The sequence below is a fragment of the Heloderma suspectum genome, chromosome 15, assembly GCF_057233095.1.
Source record: "Heloderma suspectum isolate Gila_16-S chromosome 15, 16-S_ref, whole genome shotgun sequence".
Lineage (NCBI taxonomy): Eukaryota > Metazoa > Chordata > Lepidosauria > Squamata > Helodermatidae > Heloderma > Heloderma suspectum.
The window spans coordinates 13,705,383-13,731,124 of record NC_139472.1 but is presented as its reverse complement, the minus strand read 5'-3'; the positions used below and the strand labels follow the sequence as shown (position 1 = coordinate 13,731,124).

General features: G+C 45.4%; 1 protein-coding gene across 1 annotated transcript in view; it reads right to left on the bottom strand.

Moving 5' to 3' along the window:
* The window catches only part of PRDM16 (PR/SET domain 16), a 748,686-nt gene that overhangs the window by 89,258 nt on the left and 633,686 nt on the right, over positions 1 to 25,742 (bottom strand). Inside the window, exon 4 of the mRNA XM_084822017.1 lies at positions 7,517 to 7,651. Within this exon, the coding sequence (XP_084678143.1) occupies positions 7,517 to 7,651 (135 nt within the window). The remainder of the gene's footprint in view (positions 1 to 7,516; positions 7,652 to 25,742) is intronic.

The window sequence follows — 25,742 nt, the reverse complement described above, 5'->3', positions numbered from 1 at the left end:
TTATCCTTTGAAATCTGCACTTCTCCAAATTTTGCAATGGAGTTCTCCAATAAAAAAAATTAGTACAAAAATGTGTATATTAGGGGAAAGTGCACACAAAAATGTGCATTTTTAATTCCTGTTCTATTAGGAAAGATTACTTGCAAAAATGTGTATCATAGGCAAAATTGCATATAAACGTCATGTATCAAGAAAAATGGCACAAAAATGCACACACATTTTCATGCAAATCTTAAAAAAAAATCTCAACATTTGGGACAAATACACTGAAGATTTTAAAAATTCTCAAAATTAGGGACAAATTGAATTTTAGATTGGAAGAATGAGAATGGGAGGAATCAAAATTGACAGACTTGTTCATCCTTAGTACGAATGCATTAATATTGAACTTCCCCCTTTCAGCATTTGAAATATGCATGTCAGAGACATGTTTATTCAGTGCAAGTGTCCTTATGGTTGGGATGTATGAAGAATCGGAAATTCCAGAAGGAGTTATTAGACATGTAAAAGGTAGAGGTGTCCCCAACCAGTCGTGTCCGACTCTAGGGTGCGGTGCTCATCCCTGTTTCTAAGCTGAAGAGCCAGCGCTGTCTGAAGATGCTTCCGTGGCCATGTGGCCGGCATGACTAAACACCGAGGTGCACGGAACGCTGTTACCTTTCCTGCCGAGGCAGCACCTATTTATCTACTTGCAATTTCTTGCTTTCGAACTGCTAGGTTGGCAGAAGCTGGGACTGAAGACGGGAGCTCACTCCGTCACGCGGCACTTGGGTCTCGAACTGCTGACCTGCCGACTTTCCAGTCTGCAGTTCAGCGTCTTAACCACTAAGCCACCGCGGCCCTTATTAGACATGTATCATTGTAGCTAATACCTGAGTCTTCCAAAAAGATTTTTGTTTGGATATGTAAAAGACTTTAGAATTGTTGGAAGACCAGGAAATCATCATACATATGATAATGACAGCACACACAAATCAATCAATCAATCAATCAATAAATTAGGTGGCCTGTAATGAAGGATGATTGGAGGTCAAAGTTTGAAATGTGGGTTAAATAGAATTGTGGTATGCCTTGCTTATGGGATAACTTTATTATCTTGGGAAGGTTATACACATGGATATTATTAATATATAATATAAATTATGTGAAATACATTGTTAATTATAATTAAGATCACCTTTGGGTTGTGTCCAGATTAATGTTGCAGTTTATACACATTTACCTGGAAGTAACTCCCATTAAGATCACTGGAGCTTACCTCTGAGCAGACATGTGTAGGATTGCACTGTAAGGCTGCAATTCTATACCGACTTACCTGAGAGTAAGACCACTGCACTCAATGGGACTTACTCCTGAGTAAACATGTACAGAACTGTGCTGTAAATTAATTTAACTTAGTACCCATTGAAATCAATGGAACTGAAGTTCAATCATTGCTAATTTGTCTCATTAATTTAAATGGGACCTGTGTCCAACTAAGTCTGGAATCAACCCATTGTCTGGTTCATTGGAATCTTTGCAATTCACTGGAACAAGTGATTTGATTAGAATGTGTTCTTGGTAGGAATGTATGAGAATTTAATTTCAGTTTGCAAACCACTCAAAAATTCCCCATTCAGAATCCTGAACACGAACGGGAGTGTACGTTCTCCAAAAATGTTCGCAAATTCCCAAAGTTGCATTTGCACTCACAAAATGTGCCTTTGAAAAATGCAGAATTTTCTCAAAATGCACAACTTTTCCAAGTCAGAAAAACCAAAAACAAAACCCAAAACAAAACAGGCTGTAAATGAGACCAGGAGTGAATTGAACCAAGCTTCGAAGGCAAGTTTGGAGAATTTCATCAAACTCAAGCAACCCTGGTTCTCCCATCCCTAGTTCCTGGAAATATCACTGTGAAAGTAACAGCAGATTGCAGAAAAGAAAAAAAAACAACTCTACATTTTTATTTTTTTTTTATAAAAGTATCCTTGAGTTTAGATGCAGGTGTATATTGTGTCTGACACTAATGAAACTGAAAATATAATATGAAAATATAAATATTAAAAAGAAGTTCTCCCTTTAATGCAAATACATTGTCAGGCATGAGCCTAAGCGCCTTGCGATGCCTTACAGCTCCGATTCTGAATCAGCAGCTGTATCAGAGGCTGGGGGAGGGACCCTCCCTAGTGATCCAAGATGCTGGAAGAGAGTCCTCCCAAGACCTCGATCAACAGATGGCCCAGACTGAGTCCCTGCCCTCTCCCTCCGTGAGAACACAAGTTTCTGAGGAGAAAGTGGAAGAGGGGTGTGACTTGAGAGATGCTAGGGCATGACACAAAGCAAAGTGAGAAAAGCTTGGGGCAGGGCTCAGATGCTCCGCCCGGATAGCCACTCTTGGAAGCCAACATAGGAGGGAGCCACCCTAAGGGAGGGGCATCACTGCAAAGCAAGCTTGGCTGGGAGGTTCACACCCAAACTGCCAGCAACTTTCTCTCCCTCTGGTTCGTCTCCTCTGCTTAGAGACTGTTGATTAGTTGTTCAGAGCCTGGGGCAGCCTGAGAGTTTCCTGGAATCTGCATTTGTAGAGAGACTAGGCTCTAGCAAAATACAGTCATATAAGCCTGAAGCTCTGTCTGCTGTGGTGTTGATTGCGAAGGGAAAGGACGATCCATTTCTGACATACAGTTAGGAACTAGAACTTGTCCTGGGGCTATGGTTTATGGTTGGAGGCTATGGATGGGGAACCTATGGCCCTCCAGACATTGTTGGATTCCAACTCCTATAAGCCCCAGCCAGCATGGCCAATGGTCAGGGATTGCAGTTAGAGTCTAACACCATCTAGAGTGCTACAGGCCGTCCATGCCTGGTGCAAATGTTACAGCCACCGTGCTGAAGCTAAGCAGATCTGGTTCTCATCAATGCTTGGATGGGAGACTACCTGGTAATCCACTCAACCTTGAGTTCCATGATAGAAGAAAGAACACATAAATGTCAGAAAAGCAAATAAAGCATGCACCTGCCTGCACAATAGGATCTGCAACATGGTCCTCTGAGGTGCATGAGGCGATGACATGGGAGAGGGCTTTTCAGTGGTGACACCTTGATTAGGGAATGCTCTTCCCTGGGAGCCTTGCCTTGCCCCTATTATGCAGTCATTTCAGTGCCAGACAAAGAGCTTTGTATTCTCCTAGCCTTTTAAACTGAGTTTGTTTTGTCTCAGCTGGAGGCAGTTTATGCTTTTATCTATCAGGTTTGTTTTAAATGTTTCAGTGTGTGTTAATTGTACTTTTGATCTTGTAAGCCACCCCCTTGGAATTTGTGTGAATTTGACCAATCAACCAATCCGTCAGTGCAAAGAACAGATTACAATAGATCAGACGTAATTCCGGGGAACTGAAACCTCTCACATAACACTGACAAGAAAAACAACAACAACAACAACAACAACAATAATAAACACCAATACCCAAAGTCTTTTAAAATTGCTTGCAGTTTTATTGGGTTGGAGGCAGTCTAAGGGCTTCTCTACACCAGGCTTTTATCCTATGATCAAGACTGGTTACTCATAGAAGTTTCTGGGTCATCAAACTCCAGGGCCCCTCCCATGCTTTGTGATTATTTCCACAGCTTTATTTGTAACTGAGAAAATGCACTTTTTCAAAAATGGTGATTTGAATCACTCTGTGTAATTATGGGGTTGCATAATTATAAAACTATGCATAGGTTTTATAAACCTATGCAAAACATGCATAGTTTTATAATCCTCGATTTTTTATTTGCAAATGGTGCCTCCACCATTACACCATCACACAATTCCCCCCCCCCCACAAAGGAGAAGGATAAAAGCAACTGTTCTTTCAAAATTCTCTTTCAGATTTCATGAAAAGCAAAACCCACCAAACAAAGACTCTTCCCTCCCTCCCCCAAACACTATGGTAAAAGCTCAAATGACAGACAGATATTTGCACAATTTCACCCTGGTCCAATTTGCAATTTGGTTTATTTCTTTTTAATAGAAAAAAAATGCAAAATAATAATAAAATATGTATTCATCTTATATATCCAGCTATATATTCTGATTTCAGGTAAATGGCACACATGCGGAATTCTGCCAGCTACGTTCCAGAACTGGAATTTCCAAACAGAATGTAAAAAGAGTGGAACTGATCATGCGCCGAAACAAATACAGAATGAAACTGCTCTGTTCCTCTCGTCCCTAATGCTGAATAAGACCGGTATCAACCCTGACTGATACATCCAACTGGAAATGGATCCTGCGGTCTTCTGTGTGTGCTCTACCACTTAGCTATAGCCCCTCCTTTATAGAGCAGGGGTGTTTCATTTCATTTCATTTATTATATTTCTATACCACCCCATAGCCGAAGCTCTATGGGCGGCTCACAAAAACTAAGAGGTGTTGAACTAGGGATGTGCGAACCCACCCCTGTCTGGGTTCTCCAGGCACCCGCCCAGCCCCTGCCCCTGCACACCAGTCCCTGGACCATGCTCAAGCCCCTCCTGCACTCACCCCAGTGGCCTCGTCGAGCTCCATGGTCACCATTTTTGAAAAATAAAATGGTGATTGCAGAAATGTGCATATCTGCGAACTGGCAAAAATGCGCATTTTTGCAAAAGGCACATTTTTGTGCCTACACAAATATGCACACGTGCAAAATGGGCACTTTTGCATACACAAATATGCACATTTACAAATATGTGCATCTTCGCATATGCATATATGTGCATCTGCAAAGTGCACATTTTTGCATACACCAATATGCACATCTTTGTGATCGTCATTTTAATTTTCAAAAAATGGCAACTGCCTAGCTCACTGAGGCCACCGGAGTGAGTGTGGGCTGCTCACCGAGTGTGGGCAGGGGGCAAGCAGGGGCAGGGGCTTGGCAAGTGGGGCTTGGGGGTGCAGGCAGGGGGGTTCCACCGGATGCCCGGATGGAATCGGGCACCCACACCATCCTTTTGTTGAACTTCTTTCAGCTGAATTCAGTTTCGGAGAAACTCTCAGAGGCTGCCTTCCGGGGGTGGGTGAGGCTGAAGGCAATAGATGGGCAAAGGTAAAAGTGATAGTGCCCAAAATACCAAAAATGGCATCATGTTTTAGCTTAAAGCTCCACTCCCAGTAACTAAGGAGAGATCTTGAAACCTTTTAGAATGTGTGCAATAGTGGAGAAACCACCCAACAATCGGTGGGTTGGGGGAAAGGGGGTAGAGCCAGGGGATGAGAATGTGGCTATTTGGGGAACACCTGAGGGCTGGATTGGGGCCCCAGTTGGGCCAGATTCGGCCCACAGGCCTGAAGTTCTGTTAAGAGCTGTGTGCAGGTGGTCTCTCAAAATTCTCCACCGTATTTGTGGGCAGAGAAATTTGGGAGACAATTTCACCGAATTTCTCCTGGGGGAGGAGAAAAGGTCAACAGTTTCTCCCACGTCGGGCTCCCCGTTGGCAGGGCGTGTAGCACAGCTGCTTTTGTTTTTGGTCAGGGTTTCCCTGCTGCAACAGCATCAACTGCGTTGACACAATGCAGGTGTTGGGGGAAGGCAGTGTTGTGTCCAGCTCCAGGGATGAGATGGAGTTAGTGCTCTGCCAAAACCTGTCCTCCAATTTCCAAAAAGTGTCCTTCCCCATGAAAGGGTCCTCCATTGTTCTGCCTCATTCTCAGGACAGTCTATAATTTACCTTGAGTTTCTTTTGGTGGTGTTTTTGAGCTTGCTTAATCCCAGCAAGCCTCCCAGGCTGCCTGCACATCCTGATCTGAAAAAGCCCTATGGGAGGGATTACCTCATGGTGCCTTCCACTGGGATTCAACTGAAGTGTAGGAAGCTGAGGAGGCTACAGGCTGCCAAAGAGATGATTGTGCAATGAAAAAAAAGGACACGTGCGCATTCCTCGGCCGCCTCCTAAGTAAGGTAAGCCCAAGAAACGCAAACCCAAGTCTTGAGAATTTCTCTGAAATTTCTTCAGTATTGAATGTCTTTTCGAAAGCCATTTCTCTTCTATCAAATTGAATGAGAATGGTAGAAAAAACGTGGGAGAAATTTTCGGCACAGTGCTAGTTCTGTTATAGTGCATCAGAGTGTCTAGCCCAAACTTTCATATTCCAACTGGCAGGGTCTTTCACAGCCGTGCTACCTAAGATCCTTTCAACTGGAGCCCGAACCTGGAACCTTCTGCGTGGAAAATGCACGCTCTTCCCCCAACCGATGGTTCCTCCTTAATATGCCATTAATGGTAACATTTAGCACTTTACGCTGCACTAAGCACTCCACATACCCCGAGCCCTTCACATACAGCTCAGCCTTGTGCCCACAGCACATTTTGAACTGGTGACGTAAGGAAGTCAGGCAGGGATTGGGGTTGCATGCTGCCACCCAGCTCTGCACTTCTGAGCTTCTGCAAAGTGTTTCCCCATCACCACTGGCTGATTGGGCATAGCTAACTTGCAGCATCTCCCATTTTGCAGATTAAGCACTGGGTATTTTTTAACAACTCAACCCAACCCAAATGATCATAGAATCATAGGGTGGGCAGGGGCCTACAAGACCATGGAGTCCAACCCCCTGCTCCATGCAGGAAGCCTGATTCCCAGGCAGTCTCCCATCCAAGTACCACCCAGGGCTGACCCTGCTTAGCTTCCGAGACCAGACGAGATTGGGCGCATCCAGCCCTTTGCTCGACGTCATAGCATCATAGGGTGGGAAGGGGCCTACAAGGCCATCGAGTCCAACCCCCTGCTGCATGCAGGAAGCCTGATTCCCAGGCGGTCTCCCATCCAAGGACCAACCAGGGCTGACCCTGCTTAGCTCCTGAGATCAGATGAGATCAGGCTTACCCAGCCCTTTGCTCGACATCATAGAATCATAGGGTGGGAAGGGGCCTACAAGGCCATTGAGTTCAACCCCCTGCCACATGCAGGAAGACTAATTCCAAGGTGGTCTCCCATCCAAGGACCAACCAGGGCTGACCCTGCTTAGCTTCTGAGATCAGATGAGATCAGGCTTACCCAGCCCTTTGCTCGACATCATAGAATCATAGGGTGGGAAGGGGCCTACAAGGCCATTGAGTCCAACCCCCTGCTGCATGCAGGAAGCCTGATTCCCAGGCGGTCTCCCATCTAAGGACTAACCAGGGCTGACCCTGCTTAGCTTTCGAGATCAGGCTTATCCAGCCCTTTGCTCGACATCATAGAATCATAGGGTGGGAAGGGGCCTACAAGGCCATTGAGTCCACCCCCCCTGCTCCATGCAGGAAGCCTGATTCCCAGGTGGTCTCCCATCCAAGCACCAACCACAGCTGACCCTGCTTAGCTCCCGAGATCAGCCGAGATCGGGCGCATCTAGCCCAATCGTCTGTGGAATGCTGACTCCGTTCTTGCTCTCTAACTGAACCCTTCCCCTTTTCATTTTTTTTTGGAAAGTGACACATATAGCATCAGGATGAGCCAAAAGATTCAACACATTGGCAGAGAAATAGAGGGGCATGGGGGAGGGTGGGATTCGGTGACGCCAGCCCATACCTGGTCATTAATGGGACACACTGCTATGTTTTGGTCTTCGCTAGAGCAGGCAACACGGATATACTTCAGCCAGTTCCAGTTTCCCGGCTGGTTGGTGTCAACACAGAATTTATCTGTGCCCAGGTCATCGCCAATCTGAAAGAGAAGGCAAGAGTGTTTGCTAAAACCACACAAGAGTAATCAAGGTAGAAGACAGCAACTGTTGAAGGCCAACAAGAAATGAACACAGAGAAAGAGAGAGAGACACACACACATGCACACGGAGACAGGGACACGGACACACACACACACACACACACACACACACGCAGGGAAAGCATCCTCAGGCATATGAGTCATCTATAGCCTGAGATCTGTTGGTCAGTTCACAACAGCATGGAAAATTTAGCCACATCTTTGGTGTCGCTGCATCCGTTTGCCCCTGGCCTTTGGCACTTCATACAGCCCAGGGCTGCACACAGATACAACCCACTGTGCCTAGCAGTGAGCTCTATGACTGTGATGTCCACAGAGGTGGGGGGAATCCCCCCACAATCACACCAATGGCTGCTGTGTGGGTTGCATCGCCCTACAGTGCAACTCAGCACATGGCAGAGAGTGCGTGCAGAAAAAACAGCAGCTAGTCTGCTTACGCAAGCCGCTCCTAAGAACAATATGTTTCTGAGCATACACAGAATGCCTTGGACGAGTTTCTGACTGCAGTCAGGCGACACCTGTTTGGGATTACGGGAGAAGGGATCTGAGGTCAAGGGGATGGCTTCTAGGCAAGGGCGTATCCAGATTCCTCTTTTTTAAACAAACACACAAACAACCTCGAGCAGGAACCTTGGTTTGATTGAGAGACACCACGCCTAATCATACTCAAGCCAAGATTCTACTCAAAGAGAAGTATCTTGGCTTGAGCCTAAGGACTGAAGTCCAACTGCGATGAGCAGCAACTCTAATTGCAGACATTGTCACAAATACATAAAGACACAAATGTGGGGTGTGGGAAATGAAGTGACCTTTGGAAAAAGTCATGCTTTTTATTATTTCTTTTCTCAAAACAAGAGAGATGCAGTTTCTGCTTTCTTCACACAGGAAAGGCAACAAGCTATGTGAGAGTATCTACAGGCAGGTAGCAAAGATTTTCACACCAAACATTTTTTTGCAGAGGCAAGCGAAGGTTCTCAAGTACTTTGGTACTTTCCCAGTTTGGGTACTGTAACATGCTGTCGAATATACAACTGTAAATAGAGTTTGGAAGCTGCAGCAGGAACAACAGCATAAGGCTACTGGTTAGGGTTATGTACAGGGAACTTAGTATATCAGGACTGAAGGAACTCTTCTAAGTTGCTCATTTGTTCTGGGCTCAATTCAAGTTGCGGGTGTTAACCTTCGAGGCCACTCCTGTGCTGTCAAGGGTTATGGATGGAGGATATGATGTGCAATTAAGCCAACTGTGGATAAATCTATTCATGCAACATGCAATAAAGATTTGGATCTGCAGCACTGAGAAACCATCTCCCCGATTTTGCAGACAAGTGTTCCCCAAATATGAAAGCCAGTGTGTGAGAAGGTAGGGAAAAAAAAGAGAGAGGTCGATTTCACACCTCCTCTGTATGCGTGTGTTTGCATGCGTGCATTTCTTTAAAATAAGAAAACAGAACCGCCAGTGGTGTGGCGTTAGATTTTGGTGTTGCAGGCGTGTACGAAATGAAAATCACTCCTGTCACAGAACTGCTTCTAAATCTATGGCTTGTAAAACGAGTTAAGCGAAATGTAGATGTACATTTTGATCAACCGGCCTCAACCTGGCACCCGCCAGATGTGGTTGACCACAGCTCCCATCATCCTCAGCCAGCATGTCCAGTTGTCAGCCTCAATGGGAGTTGTAGTCCAACAGCATTTGGAGGGCGCCAGGTTTTTGATAAGGAAGTAACTCACACATATTCATTTAATGTATGCCTAAGCATATTTGCCCAGGTCGCTTTTTCACTCTTTTGCCTCCCCAATCACACCTAAAAGATCTCTTGCTTCACCAAATTAAAAACAACAGGATCAGCTACACCCACTTCAGAGAACTTTGCCCCATTTCAGAATTGTGAAGAAAAAAGAATTTTCTAAGACTCAAACTACTGCATTCCCCCCTCCCCCTAAAATTTCCACTAACCTAAAATGTATCATTTTATCTATTTCTGATCTTCAGGCTGTGAGTGCAGTTGCTTATGTATCCAATACCCCATCACCCACCCACAAACAAGACCATGGTATCATTCTGTACTTCTGCAGAAGTATTAACAAATCTTTAAAAATAAATTAAAAAGGGAGGGAGGAAGAGACTGACTGAAACACTGTAAAGGAGCATGCTGCACTGCAACCTTTTGTTTAAAGTCCTGCTTTCTTCCAGTTCCTGTTTCATTCTGATTGAGGTATTTGGATCAGCCCACTGCAGAACCATGGAATGCTATATTCCATTCCAAAGTTCTGACCACAGCTTCGGGTCACGCATATCTGGTCTCCTTATCCAAAGATTCTGCTTTATAATTCACTAGTATCAGAAACACTGAATTAATGCAAACAAAAGTTATCGGGTGGGATTTGTTTGAACTTGAAGTTTGTTTTGAACGTTTGAGATTTCCTGCTTCTCTGAGCTGGGAGTTTGCTGTGGGTCAACCAGGATGACAGGAGCATCTGTTGTCACTACAGCTAATGGGATCTTTGGTTGGGTGCAAGAAGAAATGTACCCGGCATTGGCAGCTGCATGCCACTGATGCTCAAATACCTAGTTACTACATCCCTCTGAACATGCTCCTAGCTTGCAGACTGAGTTTGTCACCTTGGCTGGTGTGTTAATTTTCTTTGACGGAAGTTAGAAAGCATTCTTTTCAAAGACAAAACAAAACCCAATGTCTTATTAATGCATGCATGAGCCGAGAGCAATAAATAGGTTGCTCTTTCAGGCCTTTAAAAGACGTTTTCAAAAATTTTTTTCTCTTGGGGTTATGACCATATTGTCAAAAACTCATGCGAGCACACAGGGAGATATGGGGGACGATGGAGGGGGAGCTGGGAAGGGCGATGTGCATGTGAAGCTGGGTGAAGCACTGGAATCCACTTCGTGAGAATGGAGGTGATACAATGCAGTACTGGTAGGGATCTACATATCTTCTCTCCTCACTTGTGTCTGCTCTCAACTCTGCTCCCTCCTTCCTTACTCCTTTTCTGTATGTTCTTTGATCACCCCACTCTATGGACCAGTTGCTTCTGTTCCTTCCATTAAGTTAACTGCTGGGATTCACTTGTGGAATTCACTGCCACAAGAGACAGAGATAGCCACCATGTTTCTGAAGGCTTCAAAAGGGGGACGGGACAAATATGTAGAGGATCACTCCTTTGGCAGCTATCAGACATGACAGCTAAATGAAACCTTAGTGTTCAGAGGGGATAGGCTAGTGTGTGTGCGTGTGTTGCCTTCATGCCCTGCTTATGGGCTTCCCAGATGCAACTGGTCGGCCATGGCAGGAAACAGGATGCTGGACCAGATGGACCCTCGGTCTGATCCTTCAGGGCTTCTCCTCTGGCCTTAAGAACATAAGAACATAAGAAGAGCCCTGCATCCATCTAGTCCAGCATTCTGTTCACACAGTGGCCAACCAGCTGCCCACTGAAACCCACAAGCAGGACATGAGTGCAACAGCACCCTCCCACCTATGGTCCCCAGCAACTGGTGTACATAGGCTCACTGCCTCTGGTTCTGGAGGTAGCACATAGCCATCAAGGCTAGTAGCCATTGATAGCCTTTTCCTCCAGGAATTTGTCCAGCTCCCTTTCAAAGCCATCCGAATTGGTGGCCATCACCACATCTTCTGGTAGCAAATTCCGGAGTTTAACTATGCGCTGTGTGAAGAAGTATGTCTTTCTGTCTGTCCTGAATCTCCCACAGTCGCAAATTACGTAGGTAATTACCACTAGGATAGCATGATGTTCAAATTATCTTGGGAGGGATCAGAGGGGTCCTGTCCCCTTACCTTTTGTGGTGGCTTTCAATATGAGGCTTCCTAAAAGCAGTGGGTCAGATATGCGGATACTAAGGTGAACCATCTTGTTCCATCTTGTTCCATCTTGTCTACCCTAGCTGGTGGCAAAAGCAATCCAGGATCTTACCCTGTCATTCATTTCAAATGAAGATAGAGATTGAAACTGCGTCTTCTTTATGCAAAGCATGTACTCTACCGTGGAACTATGATGCTCTCCCAACTGAGTGGCATCAGTTTTCTGAGGTAGAGATCTTTCCCAAGACACCTACCCCAGATCCTTAACCTAGAGATGCCAGGGATGGAACTTGGGACTTTCCGCATGCAAAGCCTGTACTCTGTACCATGACCACAGCAGCTCCCTCCCACATTCTCCAGCATCTGGCGTACACAGGCTCATTGCCTCTGGTACTGGACGTAGCACATAGCCATCAATACTAGTAGCTATTGATAGCCTTCTCCTCCTCCAGGAATTTGCCCAACCCCCCTTTAAAGCCATCCAAAATTGGTAGCCAAATTGGTGGTCCTTACTTCAAGCTTTTTCTACTTATCTTTACAGGTCTCTGTTATCTCTCTTCTTCCTATATATCTTCTCTTCTTTCTCTTTCACTTCCCACTGGTGCTTATCCGCTTAAGCCCAAGATTACCTCCGCCTCTATTTTGCATTTACATGCATTTACTTAGTTGGCCCTTTACAATGTAATCTCTCCCATCCACCTCCTTTGCCATCTGAGCCTCTCTGTCCATCATCAATAAGCATTGAAAGACTCCCCCCATTTTTTGTTTTTGTTGAGACTTTTTATCTCCTACCTCAGCCTTCCCAACCTGGACTCCCCAAACATTGTCAGACCACAAGTCCCACCATCCCTGGCCCTTTGGTCTGCTGACTGGGGAAAATGGGGGTTGTAGTCCAACATCTGGGGGCCTGAGGTTGGGAAAGGCTACCCCTTCCGTTTCTCAGGCACTTTCTTGGCATTTAGTTTTAAAACAATTCATTTGAAATCTTGGTAAGGAACCTAATCTCTTGTTAGGCATTCAATCAGGGCCAGCCCTAATGTTTGTCAGAGTGAGGCGGCTGCCCAGGAAGCTGAGTGGGGGATGAGTGGATGACATGAAAGGGCAGCAAATTCTAAGTTACAAGTGGGAGCTGAAATAAAATGTTGCAGTGTGGTGTGCTCCTGTTCAGGGTTCCAGACACTTCCTTCTACCACCCCCCATTTGCCCATTTCCTGCCCTAACAGACAATCAGCATTCCAGACCCACTGAGCTTTTTTTTGGGGGGGGATGTGTCGCCCCCTGAGGGTCCTCCGTTTTTTTTGTACTTCTGCAAAGTTTGGGGTTCCCCTGCACCCACTGGCACTTTCTTCTTGCATGCAGGTGGTGCTGTTCTGGCTACGCTCAGAGAAATGGCACTCAGGGAATTGAGATCACCATTACTATATATGATTTCATGTATTATTATTGCACTTTTGCTACTAGGGAGGGGAAGAGGTGCTTGTGGGATTTTCCGTCCAGGTGTCAAAATAACTTGGCTGGTCTTCGGACCACTGCACCTTGAGCTGGGGAGGAGGCACCATTTGCTACATTGCCTCAAGCAGCAAAATGTATTGGGAAGGCCCTCCACTCAATGGATTGAGAGAGAGAGTCAAACTGATAGACCTCGCATCAAATTCATTTGGTTTCAGATAGAGTATTTCACTGAGATTTGGCCCTATCGAACCTCTGTGATGGAAATCCCACTGAAAGAAATAGCTGGGGCCACATTTAGGGGAAGGGAATCCAGTCAACTTCCTGACGCATCAGGAAGGAGGGTGTTGTCACTCAACCACCCACTCAACTGCTGTAGCAAACTGTTCATACTGCATGAGTAAATAATATAGATCTTCAGCTCCTACCTTTTCGAACGTATTGCCTATGACGACAAGGTCAAATCACATTTGTATACCATGCATCAAAGTCACAAAATGCTCTAACAATGCAATTGAAAAGTAAGGTATTAAAAAAGTAGAGATAATAAAGGGGGGGGGGATGCTGAAGATATCCCTCACCTAGGGTGCCATGTGATCTAGGGTCAGCCCTGGAAACGGGTATGGATTTGAGCGGCCTCACACAACATGATGGATCAGTCAGCCAGCCCCCAAAAAGACTCTGTCTTCACGACTGGTTTACAGCCTCATGTCAGCAAACATCACAGTGCTGAGGCAGTCAAGAGATGAGAAAACATTCATGTGAAAACCGTTGTGGGTTCAATGTGCTACCATTAAACTGCAGGAGTTCACAGGGCAAAGGGTTTCAGAGTACCACAGAGCTGACCACAAATTTACACATCTGAAGCAGAGAGTTTTGTGTTTTGAAATTGCCGGTGGAAGGTGGGAAAATTGAGCTCCCTCCCAGAGCTGCTGCTTTTAGCATCAAGGAGAGTGAAGTTTGGGTAAGGCAGGAAGCAATGCTGAGAAGAAGCAAAAAAAAAAAAAAAGTGCCACAATTGTGGGAAGAAGCCCTGTCCTCGTAACCTTTTCATTTATTTCTTTTTTCTCTGTTCAGTTGTCACCCACAGAATTTAATTAGATGGTTACTTTCTGTGGGTGGGTTTAAAACATTTTTTTTTTTACACGTACATATTTTGTTTTAGGCGGTGCAAATAAGGAAAGCTTTGTGTGAGCCCTATATAAAAAGCAAACATGGTGTAATGGTTGGAGTGGTGGACTAGGGTCGTAGAGACCCAGGTTCAAACCCCCATTCAGCTGTGAAGTTAACTGGGTGACCTTGGGTCAGTAACGATGTCTCAGCCTAAACTACTTCACAGGGTTGTTGTGAACGAATCTCACGTCATTTATCCTATATGAGCTCTCTATGCATTGACAGGCCCATGGCTGGGGCCAGTGATGGTGGTGGTGGTGGTGGGGACTTGTCAGGTCTTTATTTATGCAGTTGCAGGAGTTCCTGAGCTTTTGAGCATTGCCACCTGGCTAAACAGGTCTCCCTTTTCAAATCCAACACTCTCATTACTATTCTATACACATAGAATCATAGAATCACAGAAAGGGGCCTACAAGACCATCAAGTCCAACCCCCTGCTCCATGCAGGAAGCCTGATTCCCAGGCGGTCTCCCATCTAAGGACTAACCAGGGCTGACCCTGCTTAGCTTCCAAGATCAGACGAGGTCGGGCACATCCAGCCCTTTGCTCAAGGTCATAGAATCATAGGGTGGAAAGGGGCCTACAAGACCATCGAGTCCAACCCCCTGCTCCATGCAGGAAGCCTGATTCCCAGGCGGTCTCCCATCCAAGGACTAACCAGGGCTGACCTTGCTTAGCTTCCGAGATCAGACGAGATCGGGCACATACAGTCCTTTGCTCAAGGTCAAAGAATCATAGGGTGGAAAGGGGCCTACAAGACCATCAAGTCCAACCCCCTGCTCCATGCAGGAAGCCTGATTCCCAGGCGGTCTCCCATCTAAGGACTAACCAGGGCTGACCCTGCTTAACTTCCAAGATCAGACGAGGTCGGGCACATCCAGCCCTTTGCTCAAGGTCATAGAATCATAGGGTGGAAAGGGGCCTACAAGACCATCGAGTCCAACCCCCTGCTCCATGCAGGAAGCCTGATTCCCAGGCGGTCTCCCATCCAAGGACTAACCAGGGCTGACCTTGCTTAGCTTCCGAGATCAGACGAGATCGGGCACATACAGTCCTTTGCTCAAGGTCAAAGAATCATAGGGTGGAAAGGGGCCTACAAGACCATCAAGTCCAACCCCCTGCTCCATGCAGGAAGCCTGATTCCCAGGCGGTCTCCCATCTAAGGACTAACCAGGGCTGACCCTGCTTAACTTCCAAGATCAGACGAGGTCGGGCACATCCAGCCCTTTGCTCAAGGTCATAGAATCATAGGGTGGAAAGGGGCCTACAAGACCATCGAGTCCAACCCCCTGCTCCATGCAGGAAGCCTGATTCCCAGGCGGTCTCCCATCCAAGGACTAACCAGGGCTGACCTTGCTTAGCTTCTGAGATCAGACGAGATCAGGCGCATCCAGCCCTTTGTTAGAGTTTCCTTATCTTTCCAAGTCTGGGGAATGACGTATCTTGCCATCTACATTTGTGGGTTCTGAAATCCAAACCTCATGAAGCATTTTGGGATGCTTGAGGATATCTTTTAGCTTCACTGTTTAAAATCTGTTACTTTAAATTTCTGCATTGCTGCTAGGTTTTATTCTGGTTGCATTTTCATACCGTCGTTCTATGCTTTTCTATTCCCTATTGCTTTTATGCTGTCCTTTGTGGAGTTATTTTTTGTGAACTGCCCAGAGAGCTTCAGGTATTGGGCAGTATGGAAATGAAATAAAGAAATAAGTAAATCTGAACTTTTCAAATTCTAATATGAACTGATCTGAGCCATACCTTCTAAATTAACGCGTAAATCAGAACTTAGTTATCTGCCTAATGTTGTAGTCCCAGATTGAAAAAAAATGTATCAAGATACTTTAAAAAATGCATTTTCAGAGAAAATAGGTGTAGAAATTAATATTTTGAGAGAAATTACATTTAGGGTGCAATCCTATTGCAATAGTCGACAGCCTACGAAGTCAGAGGCTGCTGAGTATCCAATGCAGTAACATGGTTTCTGTGGTCTCCTCCTCTCCCTGCCCCCTTTTCCCGGTCTCCACGCTCCATTTCTGAGCACAGAGAGGTAGCTGGTGCAGAGAGAGAACCATGCTGGCTATGAGGGGGAGAGGTTGGGGAGCGTGGTTTCTGGGAACCGCGTCCAGAGCCCTGGTTCCAACCTCGGACCCCAGAAACTGAAACATCCTATGGCCCTCTAGACAGTGCCCAGCAGCCATAGGATTGCTCCCTCCGAATATGTATTTAAGTTGGCATTTAAACACAATTTTGGTGTGAATTCAGAACCAATTTGCAGATCAATGCAGGAAGGGGCTGATGGGTGAACACATGAAAAAATAACATAGAGTGGGAATGGATGGAGTCATCCGTCTCTGGTGGAATTCTGGAGAACTGCAGAATTCTGTGGGAACTGTAAGCAGGACTGGCCCTCCCGTGAGACAGGATGAACCTGCTTCCTCAGGGAGTGGAACAAGAGGAGCACCAAAACTGTGCACTCCCACCCATATCAAGAGAGCCCCCCCCACACTCAAGCAAGGCAGCACTATCCTGGGTGCTCCAGAGAGCCCTGTCAGCTGTTCTCCCACTGCGGCATTTGCAGAGGGATAGCAACCCACTCTCTGGCTCGCTCTGAGGAGCCTCTCAGAAAGAGCCAGAGGGTGGGTGGGATCTCTGAAGAGCCACACTGGGCAGAAAAAGCAGCTCTCCAGAGAGCCTGGCCAGGCTCAAATGCCTGGGTTTGAGGGGTCCTTAATCCAAGTCAGGCATTATCAGAGGGATGTCTCAGGAGACCTCCCATGGTACAGGTGACAGGGGATGGGCGAAGGGATGGAGTGGGTGACATAGTGGCAATGGGGGTGGGGTGATACGGGAGCAGCAATGGAGGGGGGGTGATGCAGCGGGAGAGCTTGTGCTGGCACTGACTGTAAACAGACAAGTCGGACCTGCAACAGAACATCGTTTGGATTGCTCCTGTTCAGGGTTCCATTCAGCCTGCCAGCCGCGTCCTCTTCCAAGATACCTCATTTGATTCCCGGCCTTCTGTTATTCCATTTTTTTGTTTGCCCAACGTTCAGTCAGCATTCCACGGTCATTGCACATGTTCGGTCTTCATTGCCCATCATAAAACCTTTCTCTTTTCCAAAACTTCTGGAAGTTTAGTTTAGATTTGATTATCATGGGTCATGTTGGTTATTAGTATGGCAGTGTTGTGCCCATTTTGTGCAGTCCATGCCATTCCTGTTGGTTTTATTTTGTGATTTTATTAGAATGCGCGCCTTTGTGGCAGGGACCTGTTGTTTTATTCTTACTATGTTCGGTGCCAGGTGCATTGATGGTGCTATTTAAAGAAATAATAATGAAATAATAATCATCTGTTTTTAAGACCCCCCTTTTAGGGCCTCGTCCCCCCCTCCCCAAATTGTGCACTTCCTGAAACCCTGGGTTTAACATTAAAAATATTAATTAATTAATTAATTCATTCATTCATTACACTTATATCCCACCTTTCTTCCATCATGGAACTCAAGGTGGCTACATGCAGTTCCCAGGCGGTCTCCCCTCCAAGCACTGACCAGACCCAGGCCTGCTTAGCTTCAGCAAGGTGGCTGCCTCAAGTACCTTCAGACTATGCCCTGGGACATTTGGAGGGCACCATGTTTTATTTATTTATTACATTTATATCCCACCTTTCTTCCATTGTGGAATGCAAGGTGGCTCCATGGGGTTCCCAGGTGGTCTCCCATCCAAGCACTTTCAAACAGCATTTAAAACAGCAAAGCTAAAAGACTTTTTTTTCCTAAAAGGGGGCAGGGAGAGGAGGAGACCACAGAAACCATGTTACTGCATTGGATACTCAGCAGCCTCTGACTTTGTAGGCTGTCGACTATCGCAATAGGATTGCACCCTAAATGTAATTTCACTCAAAATATTAATTTCTACACCTATTTTCTCTGAAAATGCATTTTTTAAAGTATCTTGATGCATTTTTTTTTCAATCTGGGACTACAACATTAGGCAGTTAACTAATTTCTGATTTACGCGTTAATTTGGAAGGTATGGCTCAGATCAATTCATATTAGAATTTGCAAAGTTCAGATTTACTTATTTCTTTATTTCATTTCCATACTGCCCAATAGCTGAAGCTCTCTGGGTGGTTCACAAAAAGTATCACCACAAAGGACAGCATAAAAGCAATAGGGAATAGAAAAGCATAGAACGACGGTATGAAAATGCAACCAGAATAAAACCTAGCAGCAATGCAGAAATTTAAAGTAACAGATTTTAAACAGCGAAGCTAAAAGACATCCTCAGGCATCCCAAAATGCTTCATGAGGTTTGGATTTCGGAACCTACAAATGTAGATGGCAAGATACGTCATTCCCCAAACTTGGAAAGATAAGGAAATTCCAGCAAAGGGCTGGATGTGCCTGATCTCGTCTGATCTTGGAAGCTGAGCAGGGCCTGCTGAGTTTCAGCAAGGGGGCTGCCTCATGTGCCTTCAGACAATATTAAGTTGTGCTGGATCCAGTTAAAGGCCTATCTAGTCTAGCATTCTGTTTGCACCAACCAGTTGTCCTTGAGAAGCCTACAACAGGTTTTTTCCCTCCATGCCTGCTGATACCTCTCTTTTGCGCCTGGATGGTGCAGTTTTGGCTACACAAGAACAGCACATGGAGAATGAGTTCTGTATTAGTATACAGGATGCACAAGTAGACTGTTTCTGTCTCATGAGAAAAGAATAAAAAGGTCGGAGGAGCTTTATAGCTAAGAAAGAAGTTATGACTAAGTTGTGGTGGGGGGAGATCTGACAGAGCATATAAAATGATGATTCACGGGAGGTGACTGAACAGAAATGATGGCCTGTCATTCTTTCTCAAAAATATGAGATCATCTAAACATAAGGTGGCGATTCCGCTCAAGGTGGCTTTTGTTGTGATTGTTCACATCTTCGGTTCTGCCGTTCTGAGCCTGCACCGCTAGAAAGCACACGTTTTTGTATCACCTCTAATAGGGAACATCTAGGCTTGGTTTCTGTAACATGCTGTTCTTGAGGCTGCCTTTATATCTAGTTTGGAAACTCTGAACGGTACGGAATACGGCAGCCGGGCTGGTCTCTGGGACACCCCGTGGAGACCGTATTACACTGGTTTAAAAATATTTACACTGGCCGCCAATTTGTTTCTGGGCAAGATACAAAGTGCTGGTTCTTACCTTTAAGGCCTTACATAGTCTAGGTCCAAGGGGCCTTAGGGAGCGCCTTCTCCCCTGCGTCCGAGTCTGCCACCTAAGGTCCTCTGAGGGCTACCTGCTGTGGCTGCCTAATGGGAGATGGGTAGCCACACACAAGAGGACCTTTTGTTGCCATTCAGTTGTGGAATGACCTGCCTGCTGACCTCTGTGAAGGTTCTTAAGCAGGAATTCAAAATGCTGTTATTCTGGCAGCCTTCCCTTTTTAGAACTCTCATTCTTCTTGGTTGATTGTTACATACTGTTTTTAGCCTGTATTGTTTTTATTGTCGGGTTTTTTGTTAAATTGTTTTTAACTTTGTAGGCTGCCTAGAGTATTTTCTATATAGGCAGGTGTCAGGGTTGCCCTTATGACCTGGAACCCCTGAGCAAATCCTTAAGGATCTCTTGCCTCCTTAAGAGTCCCACCTTCCTCCTTTTACCTCCCCCTTTCCAATAATGTGGGGTTTAGGCTGTAGGAATGGGGTGATTGCTACTCTAGACACAGAGTTTAACCACAGCAGTTTACTGGTAAATTAAAGCGAGCAGATCACAACTAAAGGTATTTACACAAGACAGCTGAGTGATACAAAAGGCATTAAGAGGAAATAAAAAGTTGCAAAATGCAAGTTCCTTTACCCTAGCTGTACTTAAGCTAGGGATGGGGGAGAATTTCTCCCCGAAACTTCGGGGGGCCGAGTGCCAAAGCATTCGGGCCCCAGAAATTGGTGGTGAAATTCTCCGCCACCCCCCCGCCACCCCCCCCTGGGATGGGACTTACCTTTCACGAATGTCCCTCCCGGCGGCAGGTCCTGGCGGCGGTTCGTCGGGTCTTCGTCAGGGGCAGGGGCGGCAGCCGGTCTTTCGACCGGCTGCCGCCGCCGCCATTACAAGGAAAGTAAAAAAAACAAAACAAACCCGTGATAGGCTACGTAACGATTAACGTAGCCTATCACAGCTAGATCTCCAAAGTCAGCCGTGATAGGCTATGTTAATCGTCATGTAGCCTATCATGGGTGACTTTGGAAAAAAAAAAAAAGCGCGTACGCAAATGGCGGCCCCCATAGGGAGCCGCTATTTGCGTTCCTTATTTGGTCCCTGTAGTCTACGTTAAAGATTTACATAGACTATGGCGAAAATAAGGGAACGCTATTTGCATTGCCCTTATTTTCGCCGTAGTCTACGTAAATCTTTACGTAGACTACAGGGACCAAATAAGGAATGCAAATGGTGGCTCCCTATGGGGGCCGCCATTTGCGTACGCGCTTTTTTTTTTTCAAAGTCACCCGTGATAGGCTACGTGACGATTTACGTAGCCTATCACGGCTGACTTTGGAAATCTAGCCGTGATAGGCTACGTTAATCGTCATGTAGCCTATCACGGCTGACTTTGGAAATCTAGCCGTGATAGGCTACGTTAATCGTTACATAGCCTATCACAGGGGCGTTTTTTTTTTTCGCGGCCAGGGAGACGGGGCGCTTCTACCCGGCCTGAATTTCGGCTGGGCGAGGCGGGGCGCCTCCCCCCCTCGCATGAACTTCGGGGGGAGAAGTGAAGCGCCTCTTCCCCACCGCGAAGCAAGCTTCAAGGACAGGTAAGGGACCTTCGTCCATCCCAACTTAGGCTTCTCCAAGCTGTGTCTTCCTGCTCCCTCTGCAGGCTCTGGTCTCCCCAACTCTGCTCTTACTGCTCTGATCTTTCTGACTCTCTCTTTTTATACCCTCCTCCCCCATAACTGAAAGTACAGCTTCAAACCTGATGAAATGAAACTTAACTGGGGAATTGAAACTGGAACTTAAGCAGGGAAATGAAACTACTCTTCTCAGAGATACCCCCTCCCCCCCCAAATCCAGACATTTAAGCCTGACCATTCCCCCTTTGCCCCTTAGGCCTCAAACCTTCACAGCAGTTTATAAATTGAATAAATAAATAATAAATAACATATGCGATTAAAACATTTAAGGTCTAAGAATGGCTGGCACCTCGTATCAGAGTATAACAAAGATTGCAATTTGAATGAGAAATGGGAAAGAGAACCCACAGTCACTAATAGAAGTATACAAAAATAGGAAAACTGGAGGTCCGTATGAATTTTCCGAACTAGACAGTTTCTTTTATTTGAAATGATTAAACACTGCCAGTCAGATAGGGAATATGGAGCCCTTGTGATGTTGGTGGACTCCAGCTCCCATCAGCCCTAGCCAACACAGCCAAATGTGAAGGAAGGTGGGAGCTTCAGGCCCACTGTAGAGAAATTCTGCAGTCTTGGCTCTAACTTGAAAGCCTCAGATATTGGACACGAGCCAGTGAGGCCTCTGTCACTTAAAGTTAAGTGGTCAGAGGGTAAGCAAACCGGGGAAAACAAATCCAGAAGGCCCTGTTAGGCCAGGAAAAGCAAATTTGCATCGTGGGCTTACTTCTTTTGCCCATCAGGTAGTCCGTTCCCCAATCCTAGTAACTCTCCACTCATTTAATACAAAGTCGCCTTTGTTAATGGACAATATTCTTAAGAAGGCCCCTGCCACACAGTATCCAAGTATGCAATAGGATGTCAGGCGTACAGTCTAATAAATAAATCAAACACACTTAAGATCTGAAGTAAAAGGTCCTTCATTAGACACCCCAATCGGCTTTTTCCCCCACCCTATGCCAAGCTACGTTTTTATTGGATCAAATCCAGCGATCCTATGGTAGTGTAATGGCTCTCTCTTTTCCCTCCTCCCTTTATGGACAAAAGATCTTTTCTTGTGTTCACGGGCTGACAAGTTTATCCAAATATTCTCGGCTTACTACTAGCCGCTTTCTGAATTGATTGGCTCAATAAAAGGACACTTTGTGTCTTTAAAAACTGCATAACGGACCAGCAAAGGACGGCAAGGGAAAAGGAAACATGTTTTAGCCATATGATGATGATGTCAAAGGGGGCAGAGTGGAAGTCGTGCAAACAAACAAAGCAGAGATGTACGGATCAGTCACTGTTGCCCCCCCAGTTAGCAGTTGCCGTTTTTCTTTGCCCCAAGTGCTCTGGAGTGACACTGCATGACGATCACTGATGTACTTTTATTTGTGCTGAGAAATGCCGCTGTGAGGTATGAATCTAAGCATGTGGAGATGCCTGGCAGCTCAGATTTGGAATCAGAATGGGAACAGCAAGAACAGAGGGAGGCACCCTCCCTAGCAAGCCCAGATACGCCAAGACTTTCTTCCCAAGACCTTGACACACAGATGGCCCAGGATGAATGGCTTCTCCACCATGAGAAGTCAAGTTTCGGAGGAGGAGGAGAAGGGCGAGGGGCATGACTTGAGGGACACTAAGGTCCTTCGCAGAGCAAAGCAGGAAAAGTTCAGGGACAAGGCAGGAGGGAGCCACCATAAGGGAGGGGCATCCCTGCCAAGGAAGTCTGGCCGTGAAGTTCATGCCTAGACTGCTGGCAACTTCTCTAACTTCCATGTCGTCTCCTCTATTGACATTTGTAGATGTGCGGATTAGTTGGTTCTGTGCAGTCTGAGAGTTTCCTGGAATCTGTATTTGTAAAGAAGCGAGTCTTTAAATAATAAAGCAGTGTTAGCCTGAAGCCTTGTTTCCTGGAGTGTGTTGACTGTGAAGGGAGAGGATGTAGGAATGTGACAGCCATTACCCTTTGCTTCCCTAGAAATTCTTTAGGTATTTCTCCCAGGAAGGAACTTTGAACATTTTGCTTTAAGGAAAATTCAACACCGACTCAAGATCTTCCCAGATCTTGCCCCAAACATGGAGAGTTCCTTCGCCAGCTTCAGACCCAGCCCTCAGTAGGACATGCCATGCTGGTGACAGGCCAGTGAGGACACCCACAGAGCAGTTTGACTGACAGCATGCATTTATTCTGTCTGTAGGCCTGCATAAAACTTCTATGATAATTTTTGCTAGTCTTATCAAAATACTTTTGTGTGTGTGCTTCTCTCAGGATTCTTCAAACATTTCTCCAAATTGACCTCAATGGCTTAAGCCTTGTCAGGCTGGAGGCCTAAGAAACATTTGTCGAGTAACACATTCTGCCTATGTGTCTTTTTGAATATGTCTTTTTCTTTTTTATATATATATGCCTTTTTTTCTTCTTAAGAAAAGAAATGAACTTGACTCACAACATCTAACATACGCATCCTTATTTTCCCAGGCATTTCAGTCTTTCAGTTTCTGTTCTTTTAAATCTGTTGCTGTATTTTATGTCTTTGCATTGCTGCTAGCTTTTCTTTTGCTTTTAATTTGTTTATTTTGTAGTGTGGTTTTAAACTTTTATATTGTATTTTCTCATGTTGTATTTTATGGTTTTAATTGTTGTGAACCGCCCAGAGAGCTTCGGCTATTGGGCAGTATAGAAATGCGATAAATAAATAAATTCCCATAAATTTCCCTGCCTTTGCCTTATTACAATGGTTGCTAGGTAACTGGAACCGGGCTATCTTCTTTTTCCGTATTTGGAATGCCTGTTGGGGTTGGTCAAAAGCATGAATGGCTGGGAACGGTGCGAGGATATCCACGAGACCGAATGTCACAGGTGCACTCCATATAAGCATTAGTGAATGATTAGTCCTCGTAAAATATATGAATGGTGTTTCTTTAAGAAGCTATAAAATTTTATGGAGGAAAAAATCCATGTGTAAGGTTTTTGGTCTGTTCCGTGGCCAGTCATTCAGAATTGCTTTGGTTTCTGTCAGGGCCCTGATAATTAAAACTGTGGCAAGGGTCTGGTTTCTGTTATGTCCCCCATCTGGCTTTCAGAGATGAAGCAAACGTAATTGTCAAGCCAGCAAATAACCATTTTGCCATTTGCTGTGTTTTCATTTTGCCCATGTAACTGGGGGAGGGTATATAGAGGGGGCAGAATATCGTTAATGGATTTTGCTTGGGAGGCTATGGTGGGGGGAGGAGAAGGGTTACAGAGCTGTGGGGGCTGCTGGCCAGCGCATCGCCTGCCATCATGCTGACTTGAATGCTGGTATTTACTTAAAACATTTCTATCCGGCCCTATATCATTAAGATCTCAGGGCAGCATACAGATAAAATAAATTTAAACAGTTTAAAACTATGAATAATTTAAACACCTAAAACATATTAAACTATTAAACAAGCTAAAGCCAGTTAAAATCTAAAACAATAAAAAAGTTAAAACAATGTGCTAGGGAGTGCATTTAGCCCTCAAAGTCTTTGGTAAAAAGCCACGTTTTTACTTGGCGCCGAAAGGAGACCAATGTCTGCGTCGATCGGGCCTCCAAAGGGAGGGCATTCCACAACCGGGGTGCCACAACAGAGAAGGCCCTCTCCCACATCCCACCATAGTGTACGTCTCGTACTGGTGGGATGCAGAGGAGGGCCCCCCCAACAGATCTCAGTTCTCAGGCAGGCATATATATATTGATGCAGTGTCCAGTGCATCATCGTATCCTGTTTTGTGGGATCAGATTCAATTTCTGGAGCCTGAGGATATGGAAAAGAAACTTGCATCTGTATGACCCACTCTATTAGGGGTCCCCAACTGTTTTGGACTCGTGGGCCCATTTGGGAATTTGAGACACTGCTGTGGGTGCCCCCACAAAATACCTAATCGGTGGATCGCTGCTTTCCCATCTACCTTTCATGTTTATGCATCTTATTCAGCAAAAACTTTGCTTCATGTCTATTGGACACCGCAACACCAGCGTGAGAGCCAGCGTGGTATAGTGGTGAGAGTGCTGGACTGGGAGCTGGGAGATCTGGGTTCTAGTCCCCACTTGGCCATGGAAGCTCACTGGGTGACTTTGGGTCAGTCACAGTCTCTCAGCCCAACCTACCTCACAGGGTTGTTGTTGTGAGGATAAAATGGAGAGGAGGAGGATAATGTAAGCCACCTTGGGTTCCTTGCAAGAGGAAAAAAGGCAGGATATAAATGCAATAAATAAACAAACCAACAAACATCTCTTTAATCAGGGATTGTCTAATGCGGCTAATTGCTGGCAGTGGAATACAGCTCATTCTTCTCTGAAAAGTATGCTTTGGCGATGTCCAGTAGTTGCTTTTTTAAAACATATGTTTTGGCAATGTTCAATAGTTGCTTCTTTTTGCGGGGAGGTTACTACACAGATACCAACCATTCCATTCCATTTATTTAGTAGTGGGACATAGGCCATTCACGTATACAAAACAAGTAAACCACTAAAACATATTAGGGCAGATACAAGATCAGGTCAAAATCTAAAATGGTTAAAACTAAAAATATATTCATGGTATATTATTTAAAATTCAGTTCAGGTCATTTGAAATGTACTACTTCCACATTTAAGTGAATAATTTATGATCTGAGAATGAAAACAGCCTAAAGACCATTAACACAAGGCATCCTCCCAACAG